This window comes from Pogona vitticeps, chromosome 11 (genome assembly GCF_051106095.1).
Source record: "Pogona vitticeps strain Pit_001003342236 chromosome 11, PviZW2.1, whole genome shotgun sequence".
NCBI classification, from domain to species: domain Eukaryota; kingdom Metazoa; phylum Chordata; class Lepidosauria; order Squamata; family Agamidae; genus Pogona; species Pogona vitticeps.
This window is the reverse complement of record NC_135793.1, coordinates 22,975,808-22,988,201: the sequence shown is the minus strand read 5'-3', so window position 1 is coordinate 22,988,201 and position 12,394 is coordinate 22,975,808. Positions and strand designations below refer to the sequence as shown.

At 47.9% G+C, this 12,394-nt stretch overlaps 2 protein-coding genes across 11 annotated transcripts in view; both read right to left on the bottom strand.

Annotated features, from left to right (window-relative positions):
* Positions 1-4,058, bottom strand: part of MCF2 (MCF.2 cell line derived transforming sequence) — a 51,270-nt gene extending 47,212 nt beyond the window's left edge. For 2 of the 5 annotated variants that reach the window (XM_078380562.1, XM_078380561.1), the window contains exon 1: positions 3,727-4,058. In XM_078380562.1, coding sequence (XP_078236688.1) covers positions 3,727-3,859 — 133 coding nt within the window. In that variant the 5' untranslated portion in view covers positions 3,860-4,058. Of the gene's footprint in view, positions 1-1,749; positions 1,858-3,726 lie in introns of those variants that run through there. The other 3 variants (XM_078380559.1, XM_078380560.1, XM_078380563.1) reach the window with 3 other exon arrangements.
* Positions 4,059-8,048: 3,990 nt separating this feature from the next.
* ATP11C (ATPase phospholipid transporting 11C (ATP11C blood group)) overlaps positions 8,049-12,394 on the bottom strand; it is an 85,596-nt gene continuing 81,250 nt past the window's right edge. For 4 of the 6 annotated variants that reach the window (XM_072981179.2, XM_072981186.2, XM_072981184.2 and 1 more), the window contains exon 29: positions 11,547-12,203. In XM_072981179.2, coding sequence (XP_072837280.2) covers positions 12,063-12,203 — 141 coding nt within the window. In that variant the 3' untranslated portion in view covers positions 11,547-12,062. Of the gene's footprint in view, positions 12,204-12,394 lie in introns of all 6 variants that reach the window. The other 2 variants (XM_078380568.1, XM_078380567.1) reach the window with 2 other exon arrangements.

Sequence of the window (12,394 nt, the reverse complement as noted above, 5' to 3'; positions counted from 1 at the left end):
GTGGTGCCTCGATAGACAATGATAATCCGTTCCACTGAAATCGCTGTTTAGCGAAATCATCATCTAGCAAAAAACATTTCCCCATTGGAATTCATTGAAACCTGTTTAATGCATCCCAATGGGGAAAATCGTCGTTTAGCGAAGATCAGCCATAGGAAAGCCACTTTGCGAACCGCCAATCAGCTGTTTAAATAGCTGTCTTGCTAAGCTTAGGTTCTGGAAACACCTGTTTTGCAAGCACGGAGGGAGTTGTCAAAATTGTTGTCTAGCGAAAATCGGTTTGCGAAGCAGGGACCAAACATCATCCAGCGAAATTCCCCCATAGGAATCCCTGTTTTGTGAATCGCTATAGAAATCGCAAAAAGTCAATGTCTAGTGAAAAAACTGTCATGCGGGGTAACTGTCTAGCAAGGCACCACTGTACTAGTATGATGGACTTTTCTTACTGAGTAAGTAGGTGGGAAATTGGGAACTAGAGACAACATTCGTGTGCTAGCCAAATTCCACAGACAGCCATGAAGGATGGCCCAGATAGGCAACAATATTTGACCAAAAGAGATGAAGAAATGCAACTCTCCCCCCCCCCGTCTCAATTTAAAGCATCCAAATCTTTATGGGATAACATTCGCCCTATATTCTCCGTACTCCAAAAGGAGCATCCAGGAGATCTGTATTTAATGGGGAGTGAGGCTACAAGCTCCAAGTAAAAATATTCGCTTGGATTGGTTGAGACAAAGCAGAAGGATTTAAAGGTTTGGAACACCAGATAGCCTTTGTAACTCTCCATTACAAAGGGTAAAATCCTCCTTTAAATTGTATTTAAAATATTTTGTTCCCCCCTCCCCTTTCTTCTTAAAGAGGACCCAAAGCAGCTCACAGCATTAAGACAATATTTAAAGCTAAAAGCAGGAAGTATACAAATACTAAAAAAAATCAAACACCACACTTTAAAAAAAGATACTAGAAAGCAATATTAAAAACATATTCAAAGCAGTAGTGCACAACCATCCATTTAAGAACCGCATTCAGGCAGATAATCCCTGAGGGAAAGCTTTCATGAAGAGAAAGGTCCTTGCTTGCAAAAGGACAGTAAAGATGGGGCCAGTGTGGCCTCCAGTGGCAGGGAGTTCCAGAGTCTGGGAGAAGCAACAGCAAAGGCCCTCTCTCCTGTTTCTCCACCAGATACACCAATAAAGGTGGTGGGACTCAGGGCACTTATATTAGGATGCCCTTATATTAAGATGGATTTAAAGTATTTCTAGTCTACTGGGGGGGGGCGGTGTCTTGGAGAACTGTTTGCTGTAACTGAAACTGTGAAATGAAACATAGAGCAAAACTTGCCAAACGATGATGATGATGTAAGACCCAAATCACACAGCAATTGAAAGCTACAAAAGCACCAAACTATGCAATTAAAAAAAATCTCATGCAATCATTTCCTTTTTTTCTAAGAGCAGTTGCAGTGGTAAATAACGGCTCTGGATTGAAACACCCTGACCAACACGTGGGAAGCTCATACGATGGAATGGACCTTCCTAATAAATAATTCCCTGCAGCTAGAAAAGGAGCATGCCAGGGGGAAAAGATTTAATTTAAAAAAAAGTATGCCATTTAACACAAAAGGTCCAGCTGGAATTTTATTTTAACTTTTTAAATTCTTAACAAACAGATATGCATAACTCATCTGTTCTTTTCTTTACCAAGGTTGGGAACCACAGTCTTAAACTCAGGAAAGAAAGAAGTACATACCAACATATATAATCATTCACAACAACCCAGCAGTGTAGGTCAGGCAGAGAAACCAGGTCAGGGTGGAAGATTATTCTGTTAGTTTTTACAGCTAAGCAGAAATGGGACCTTTCAAAACCAACGAGCCAGGATAGGAGTCAAAAACTGGAGCACCAGGATTGGAACCAGGCCACAGGAGGGGGAAGCACTTAGCCTGAGCAGGAATTTCAGAGCTCAAAAGCACAGGAGAAGGAAAACCACTATCAGGCCAAAGACTTATGTTGCCAAAGCAGCTTCTGGAAGGGAGAATCACTCCTTAAGTAGGCCTTCCCTCAGGGCTCCCAGGTGGACCTCATGAGGGCCCCAGCAGCTGCTACCTTGGCAGGGCCTGATCCTGCAAACAATGGGCTCTTCCCAGGAGCAAGCTGGCCCCGATCCTGCCGCCACCCAGATCCTGACAAACTGTTAACCACCTGCAGAATGATTTTTTCAAATAATAATTAACCCCACTGGCGACTTTAATTCGGGACTCGGAGGAAGTAATTCACACATTTTATAAATTTCTCTCCGCGTTTTAATACTGAGACATAAGCCACCTTTAGGACTTGAACGCGTGGACATGGGTCTTTAAGAGCCCTGACTGAAAAGGCGACCTGGCTCAATGGTTCAAGCATATGAACAGAGAGATCAGCACATTCATCCAGACCTAAGAACTTCCCAAGGTCCGTGCTAATATTTCAAGGGCATGACCGACAGACAGAGATGGGGGGGGCCTTCCAAAACCGGCCATGATCTGGGGAATAAAGGAGCACCTCTCTGCTTCGGTGGAGAAAATTGGACTTCACATTTTACGGAGATTGGCAGGAAGCAGCCGCTGGGCCAAAAGTGCCCGCCTGCAAGTAGCCCTGATGGTGAAAGAGGGAGGCTTGAAGAAATTGTGGCAAAGGGTCCTTTCAGATGATCTGTAACTTGAAGATCATCCTAAACCATGATATTTGGGGGGGGGGGGAGGTTTCTTTCTCAGGAGGGCAGAAAAAGTAGTTGCCGACCAAAGAGTGATAAGTTACTTCTTTCAGCCTCCCTTCCTCCACGTCCCTGAGTCCAATCGGGGGAAGACGGATCTCCCTCCAAGCCCCAAAGGAGCGCCAGAGGATCCTCAGGTAGGAGACCCAAGTGAATACCCTCAGCATTGCCAACTTTGCAACTGGCCCTTGCTCCTCTGTCTAACTCGGGAGACAAGCGAGGGACCACGTGGCACCTTCAAGCCTGATCCGGTTTCCTTTGGAATAAGCTTTCTGTGGCCTGACTGCTTAGGATCCACAAAGCCATATTATTACAGGGCTAGATATGATCAGCCTGAGATCATTAGCCTTTAAGAAGCCACAAGAGTATCCCATTGGTTTTGGTGCAACAGCCCACAGGCTCCCCGGTCCGACCCTTGAGACATTTCTGACCAAGGGGGCAAGTTTTGGCAAAACAAAACAAAACACACACACACACACACCTCTCTTCCTTCTAGGGAAAGAAGCACACGTGCTGAATTTTCCAAAGCTCCCTGGCTCTTATAGGCTCAGGAACAGGCCCAGGGAGGGATTCCCCCATCAGTTGGCAACCTTGGTATCTCCATCAACCCCTGCACAGGTGATGTCTTGATGTTTGGCCTCTGAGAAAGGCCGGGGGTGGTGGGGGTGTCCAGGGTCAAATCCAGCCTCCTTCTTCTCCCCTTCCCCGGTGCCCACAGAGAGACGCCCTCGGTCGAAATGTGGGGTGGTGCAAAGCCTCCAAATTGGAGAGGCGGTGGCCGGTGGAAACGGGGCGGGGGGGCCTCGAAGGAGGCAGATGGGACCCCAGCTCAGCCTCCCCCCCCACCCGCCGACCCCAGACCTACCCCATTGGGAGGAAGAGGAGGGGGGGAGCGCAGCGCCGGCTCCTCCCGCTTGCCGGGGGCTGCATTGCAGCTGCGGCTGGAAGCGCCGGCCAGGCGCGCAGGGGACTCACCGGCGGCGGCGGCCGAGGACTCGGCGCGGGCGGCGGCGCGCAGGAGGCGGTAGTAGAGCTCCATCTCCGTCTCCGAGATGCGGGGGAGCGGCCGGCACAGCTCCATCCCAGGGCCGGCCCGAGGGAGCGCCATGCCGGAGACGCCGGGGCGCTTAGGCGCACGCCGGTGCCATCGCCCTGGCCAGGGTGGCCCCGGGCGCGCCCGCCTCCGATCGCCCCCGCGGGCTCCCGCCTTGCCAACCGGGCCTGGCTTGGACTTCCTTCTCCTCCCGGGCCCGAGGAGGCTGGCTGCCTGGCTCGCTCCGAGGGCAGGCGGAGAGGCAGGCAGGCAGGCAGGGCGCAAGAGATGCTCCAGCGGCGCGCCTTGGAGAGGAGGGCGCACCGAGGCTGGGCGGAGCGCCGCGTTTTGGAGCCCCGGGCTTGGAGAACACACGCGCCCAAGCCTCCCCGCGCCCCCAAGGTTTTGTTCTCCTATACAGACGTGACGCTGGAGACGCGTGTGTACAGGTTGCATGGGGCGAGAAGGAAGGAGGGACGCTGGGTGACTCACGGCTCTGCCCCGTCGCAGCCACTGGGCAGAGCGAGCGGAGAGGCCGGGGTGGCACCCGTTGGATTTCCACGCCGCCTTTCCTTCCTTGAGTTCCAGGCGGCCTTCGTAGCTCGTTTCCTCCCTCGGCTTTCGCTCTCCACCAGCTTGTAAGGTCGCTTCGGGAGGTGGGATGACAGAGAGACGGACCCAAACGAGTTTCAAAGAGCAGCTGAGAGAAGAAACGGGATTTCTCGCATCCCAGCCCTCTCGTTGCTGCTCCTCTTTCCCCACTGCCTGCTGCAAATCCCTAGAAGGTAGGCCAGCTTCGAAAGCGAGAGTGGTGCAGGAACCTGTTTTCCTCCCAGAGAGGTTGTCCTGCAAAGCTCCATGACTGGAGCAACTCCACTCAGTGCTGGAAGAAGCTGGGGCTTTACTCTAGAGAAGCAGTCGCAGAAGAGGGCAGCTAAGCAACAGTGGGCAGAGACAAGGAATGGGAAGGGGGAGGTCTTCCCTCATAATACACCTACTGGATCTCATAATACACCTACTGGATCTAGATTTCTGGTAACATCTAGGTGTCTGTCCTCTGGAAAGTACTGGGGCAGTCCTGGCCTGGGCAAAGCTGGATGTGCCCGCCTAGTCTCCAGCTTTGCAGTGCGAAAGGCTTTAAGTCTGAGGGAAAAGTTGTATGAACAGACACACAAACATTTGCAGCGTCCGTTTATTATGTTTGTGTGCAAGGGCCAGAAGGGGTTCTGTTGTTATTCCATGCCATCACCTCCAATTTATGGTGACTCTATGAACGAACCATCTCTAAAATGTCTCCATTCTGCTCAGCTCTTGCCAACTCAAGCTTGGGGCTTCCATTAGAGGGCCAGTCCATCTCGTATTTGGCCTTCCTCTTTTCCTGTTGCCTTCCACCTCCCCCAGCACGATGGGTCTTTTCCAGTCTCACTTTCTCGAGATCTAAGACAGCCTCAGCATCAACATTTTTGTCTCCAGAGATAGTTTAGGCTTGACTTGATCTCGGAAGGGGCGGTACAACTATATATAACAGCTTTTGTTCAAGTTCCTTACAAGCTGTCACGTTATGTCAAAAACTGCAGGGCGGTGGAGGCACTTCGGCTGTTCTTTTCAATGTTCTGAGTGGGTTGTTGAATCGGGCTATTTGTTTTTAAAACACAAGCTCACAAAGCTGACAGGCAAGATGCAGCCTTCATTATTTCAAGAGAAGGTTCTCATTTTATTTTTCTTCAAGATAGGAGAGAATTTTGGTCCCAGATTATTTCCAGAGAATTTATCAGAGCATCAGTGAGAGACACAGAGAAACCCAGACACCTTCTCAAGTTTTGTCGATGGATAGAGGCAATGGATTCATAAAAAAACATGATCTTTCAGTAGTAGCTCACATACTACTCGCATGCTGTCAATTCTGACTTATGACCATCCTTTCCAGGATTTTCCAGGTAGAGAGTACTCAGAAGTGTATTACCACTCCCTTCCTCTAGGGGCATTCTGGGACTGTGCAGCTTGCCCAAGGCTACCCAGGCTGGCTCTTCTTGCAGGAGGCACAGTGGGGGAATCAAACTCCCAACCTCTGTCTCCACAGCCAGAGACTTAAACCACTGAGCTACCCAGCCAGCATTAGCTCACATTTCTGTAACTGAAGCAAAAATGAAACACCAGCTTCATTGAGGCTACATCCACTATTACTCTGGTATGAAATGAGAAAATATTTTTAAAGGATTTTGTTATCAATACCTCCATTCCCTACTACAATCTGATTTTAGATTCGCCTTTCGAAACAGTGCTTGGATTATTCTAAACACCTGTGTATTGTTTCTAGTTTCTGGCATGTGATTTTTGTCTGTGTGTGTGTGCACAAACTGGATCAAAAGCCATACATGTGGAATAAAAGGAACGGGTGACTTCTGAAACTGAAATAAAATATACAGGGTTGGTTTGTAATAATGAATCTGTCAAAGCAAAAGCAAAGTGTGAAGTGTATATACTGCTTCATAGCATGTAAAACACTCTTGGGGTGGTTTACAATTGTTGCAGGCTACACGTTGCTCAAAAGTGACCTGGGTACTCAGTTTACCAGTCTCGAAAGGATGGAAGGCTGAGTCAACCTTGAGCTGGCTACCTGAACCTGTAAGGCTCAAACTCAGGTGGTGAGCAAGGTTTTGACTGCAATAGCGCTAGACCATAACTAGACCATGAGACACCTCCTAGCTTAGGTGCCTGTACACTTTAAAAAACAGGGGAGGGAACAGCCAATTCTTGTAACGCTGCTTTTATTATGTGTAAATTAGAGGTTATAAAATTTGGAAAACTAGAATCATAAAACCATAGAGTTGCAAAGGGCATATAAGACCATCGGGTCCAACCCCCTGCTCAATGCTTGAATCCAAATTATAGCTGACTGGACAGATAGTTGTCCAGTTTTCTCTTAAATGCTTCGTGTTGGAGCTCTCATCACTTAGTACTATCGTCGTATGGTTCTAACAGTTAAGAATTTTTTCCTGATATTCAGTGTAAACTTTGCTTCCTCTAGCTTGAGCCCATTACTACATGTCCTGCGCTCTGGAATAATTGAGAACAGATCCCGCCTCTCCTCTGTAGGACTACAGTGGTGCTTTGCTAGACAGTTACCCCGCACAACAGTTTTTTTTTTCGCTAGACATTGACTTTTTGCGATCGCTATAACAATTCACAAAACAGTGATTCCTATGGGGGAATTTTGCTGGACAATGTTTGGTCCCTGCTTCGCGAACCGATTTTCCCTACACGACGATTTGCTTTTCGCTAGACAATGATTTCGCTAGACAGCGATTTCAGTGGAACGGATTATCATAGTCTAGTGAGGCACCACTGTACCTTTGAAGTATTTGAAGCAGGCTATCCTATCCCCACTTAGCCTCTTTCCTCAAAGCTAAACACAACTAGTTCTTTCAGTCTTTCCTCCTAGAGTTTGGTTTCCAGCCCCCTCGGATCATCCTTGTTGCCTTCCTCTGAAGTTGGTCCAGTTTGTTGGCATCTACTTAAAGTGCAGTGTCCAGAACTGCACTTTAGATGAGGCCTACAACCTGGATAATGTGTTTAAATACCTGAACCGCCAACGAAGGGGAAGTGCTGGTGACGGCTGGGTAGGAAATCCAAAATTTCTCTCTCCCCTATGCAATCGTCTTCTCTAACAGCTGTCGCACAAAGATCTGATTCCTGCAAGAAGGCAACTGGATCAAACGCATAATCAGAACATACCAAAGTTTATTGATTATCTCAAATGAAACAAAAAAAGTGTTTGTCTTTGTCTGTAATGAAAAAAGGGCAAATTGCATCAATAAAAGTTAACATTCACATTCCATCGTCGTTATATAAAGCAACATGGACGTATAAAATTGCCGTTGAAGTGATAAAAATTAAGAATGCCATCCCGTTTTGTACAGCGAGCTGAAAAATGCACCTTAAAACCTGTATATAATGTACACCCCGCTTGCACCATCCTCACCCACCCACCCTATAATTATTTACAAAATGTATTGTGTTTTTTCTTCTCTTTTCAGAAGACTCCCTGTCCATTTCAGGCAGGCAAGTTTTACAGTTGTTTGACAGCTGCCTTTTTTTTTTTTGGACAGGTGTCCCATGGATGCAAAGCAGAGCTTAACTTGCAATGTTTGTTTATCCCACGAACCGCACACAATCCTGGTGTCCATGAAGCCATAGCTTTGGGGTAAATAGTCGGGGAGGCCACGAGGCAACATTCATGACTGCAGGTGGAGGATGAAAGAGAGGGGGTGGGGTGGGGTGGGGGAAACCCAGTTCTGGTTAAGTTTATGCAAACATCAATCAGATAGTAAAAGTTTCTGGATTTTCCTAAGTCAGAAGAAAGCGCCCTGGCCTGCAAGACAATGAAATATAGGATGAACATGTCACCTAGACACAGGTTTGATACCGCTCTGGCTTGTTACCGCCCCATCTGACGCGATCCTGGAATTTGTCATCGGATGGGGTACATAACATGCTCTGCCGGAGAGCTACATGGCCCTTCTGTAAAACATAGCAGAGTCTTCCATCAAACAACAAACCTCAGGATTCCTTTGGATGCTCCCATGGTATAGTGGTATCAAACTGCATCGAGGAGACACTCCCTAATTTTTAAATAACTCCTGACTGGGGGATTGAAATGGGAAGCCAACCCCGTCCGCAGGTGGTGCAGCCACATCTTCATCACAACTGAGGGTCTGTGTAGTAGATCAGAGTCCAGCCCCTCTTGTTTTCAATGAGATTTGGGGGAGATTCCTTTTCCTCTTTCTCTACCTTGTTACATGGCGCGCTGTCGTTTGCTGCTTTGAGTACACCTTGTGGGACAACACAAGGTGTACACAAAGCCGGGTAACAACATGACGCAACATGATGGCATAATTACCAAGCTGAACAGCAAAGGACAGGGAAAAAAATCCTACTTGTTATTCAGCTGTGCTCCAAACCTGTACAGTATGTGCTGCTTTCTTCTAAGCCTTTATCGTTCTCCACCTGCTAGGTTCCTCTTGCATTGGTGTGGATTGGAATCCTCCAGTCTAGCAGAAGGGAGGCCAAAGTTTTCTCTGTCTCTCTTTTTTTAAGGAGTCCAAGTTGGCTTGTTCTTTCCAAGAGCAGGAATAATAACCTTCCACTGCATTCGTGGGTGGGAGGTTGGGGAAAAATAATTTTGGCGGCACGAGGTAGATGCTACCAAAATTATTCAGATTCAAGGTACTGTAGCTCCTTGAATCTGCTTGAATAAAAAGTCACCCCCCACACCCTGCAAGAATGAAACATCATCATCCCGCATGGAAACAGCCTAGTCCCTATCCTAAAAATCATTGACAGGGGACCAAGATGCTTCTCGATACCAAACGTTAGGATGAGGACTGCATGTGGACAGCTTGGAAACAGATAAGTTCAGTGCTCGTGTTGGGAAGAACTGTGTAAACCGATTGAACTAGCTGTAAAAGCTGGGTTTGTGTGTGTGCGTTTGAGTGACCGGGCCCCTCATTGGGCTGCTATGTTTAGGCCATCTTTTTAGGACTGAACTCTTCATATTGCCTGCTAGGATGATGTGGGGGTGTGTGGAGGTGCATCCTGATGAGGGTCCCTCATTTTCTCTCTAGGAGAAGATGTGGCATGCATTCACACTGCACGGTTATATCCATTTGGGTATCATTTTCGACTGTCATGGTGCCACCAAGGGAACCCTGGGATATGTAGTTTGAAAGAGGACTTTTAAGCTCTCCATTAGAAGGCCCACACGCATCTCCCTGAACGACAGCAGAGAATTCTCAGTTCCTTCACAAACCATAAGCTCCCGGTCTCTACAGGATCGGACCGCAGCAGTTAAAAGGGATACCAAGCGGCTTTGACTGTATGGTGTCGAGACGTTCAGGATAGGATGCGCAGCTGCTTGTTTTTGCCTTTCCTTACAAGCAGCAGGCAATAAACGGTGAAAGGGAGGCTCTGGACACAATAATGACATGACAATGTTTCTTTCATAAGACATTACCAGGGAGGCGTGAGCCGACATCCACCATGCCTCCTTGCCACATCTAGTGATGCTTTCTGAGGTGTACACACGTAGGCAGAACGACTTTAGGTGACTGTGGTCCTGTGGCTTTTTCTTTTCTTTTTTGAAGGATGCAGAAAAGAGGTTTTCACATGAACATTGCACTTAGTCAACAAGGAAGGACTCTTTGGCAAACTCTTCCCAAGGCGGGCTCCTTTTAAGACTCACCCCATCCAGTGCCGGTTTACAGGGGTTGAAGCGATGCTCTAAGTGGGCGCATGCATGAGCCACTGCTGGGGAGTCACCTGCTAGCCAAACCGCCAAACCATGCGCTCCAGAGAAGCCGCATGCAAATGGAAAATGCATCACTCAGCCGCGGATCAGAAACGTTCCACATGCACCGCAAGAAGTGGTGCCGTTGCATATTAACACAGCTGATCATCTCCAACACCCCCCTAAGAGACACATGACATGTTGGGAAAGGCATGCACCCATGTATGCCCCCACGGGTGTTTCTGAGCAGCTGACGTCATGCGTCCACTGCGCATGCAAAAGCATTTTCCAGCTGTGTAGTGTTTTTTTTTTGTGAAAGACTTTACCCGGGACACCTACAAAAAGTATCAGGGGGCCAAAATCCTGTTGCTTAGCATTCTAATTTGCACTTGAGTAGGCAGTGGACCGGCAGCGGCTCATGGAGGATTTGAGGAACCATGTCCATAAGCTCTACTGATCCAAACAGACCTTTTAGGCTGAAGTTAAATCATGGTGAGTCAGTGGAACTTATGAAGGAGTTGATCCCCCCCCCCAAACCCCCAATGATCCAATAGAACTACTCTAATATGGTTTACTATGCTAAATGACAGGAGTTCAGCCATTGGATGGCTTTTAAGATGCACCACACTAGAGAGAAGCCGCCAGTGGGTGCCTTGAAAATTTATCTTTGTTTTTTTTAAAGATTGTAGGTCCCAGAATCTCCCAGTTGAAAAAAAAGTAACTTTCCTATACCCAGCTGCGGCATTGCTTCTTCCTCCCTGGGATACAGTCCTGCCCTAATCAATCATGCATAGGATGGGGTCCTCCTTGCCTTCTGCCCCGAGCAGAAGCTCATGAGTTGGAAAGGGCAGAAAGCTGTACAGGCTGGCACGGCAAAGATCACGATCCGAATCCTTTACGGACGAAGTTTTGTAAAAAGACCCGAAGAAGGCATCAAAGTGCATCTCAACTACTTTCACAACAGCTTCCAACAGGGGATGGGCAGCCGAAGGTTTTCCAAATCCTTCCGGGCTACAGCTGCCACCAGGTCTTGCTCGTGCGGCTCGTCATGGAGCACGATGGGAACTGTAGTCTTAAACAAGAATTGGGACGGCCGCAATGGACTCCCCTCCTAACTTGCCTGCCCACTCCCTTTGAAGCTTATACCATGGTGATCCTGAAAAATGCAAGGCGGATCTTTTTAGATGGCCAAAGGATGCTATGTGAGAATTCCAGAAAATAAACATGCATTCATTTTTTAAAGGCTGGCTCCACCATCGAGGAAGAAAGGAACAAGCTGCAGAAGAGAGAGCTTTTTTTTTTTTTTTTTTAAAGTGAAGAGTTTGTACATTTCATCAGCTTGCTGATCTTCCCCAATGCCTTTACTTTCAGGAGCCCAACCCTCATTTCACTGACCTGCACTTGCAGCCACAGCAGGCCTTTCGGAGAGCAGATCCCTTCCCTCCCCCCCGGCAATTATTCCTGATGAGCTCATGGGAAGGTCATAAAACACATCTATTTCCAAGGTGCACATTCTTGTAATAAGAACAGGGTGCTGGTGGGTAACAAACCACCACGCCAATGGAACGTGGTTCCAATGTGCGGCTGTGCCACAGAAGGACACAAAAGACTTTTCTGGTGAGGTCCGTGAAAAGTGGAAGATGCAGCCTGGGCTTTCTTTGGTTGGGAAGAAATTAAAAAATAGAAGCAAGTCTTCGCCTTTCCCGGATGGAGACGAACCAAGGCCAGCGAGAAGACCTGTCTTCCATTTCAGGGCGTCCCAGTCCTACAGCTTTCCAGCAGTTTGCTTTCTTAAAACTGGCATCAAGAAGGGTGTGTGTGTGTGTGTGTGTTCGAGAACCCTCCTCTTTCTCTGATCTTTGGAAGTTCAAAGCAAACCAGCATCTTCCAATGTGAAACTAAATGCAGCAAAGGCTTTGCATCCTTTTTCCATGGGCACGGCTGCGCCCCAGGACCGTCTTGACGTGGCTCGTTGGTGCCCGTGAGCTGAACTTACAATCTTTGCATCCGAAGTATCCTGAGATGGGCATGTTCTGGAAAATGAGGCATATCTGCTCTGGATCTCGCGTCGGAGGTAAAGCCGTTCTCCACCTGCCTGTAAGACACCAGCATCGGCAGCTCCACAGAATCGGGCTGCAAAGACAAAATTGGACACAGGGGAAGTGGGCAACAGATGTTTAGAAAGATGCTGCGGTCGGTGGGAGGATGATGAGGACAGGCAGGGAAGAAACAGACTACCCCCTTAAAGCTACAAATTAAGTATTAGATTTGCTAGGAGGAAAAAAGGACAATCATAAAACCAGGGGTATAGCGAGCAGGGGTAG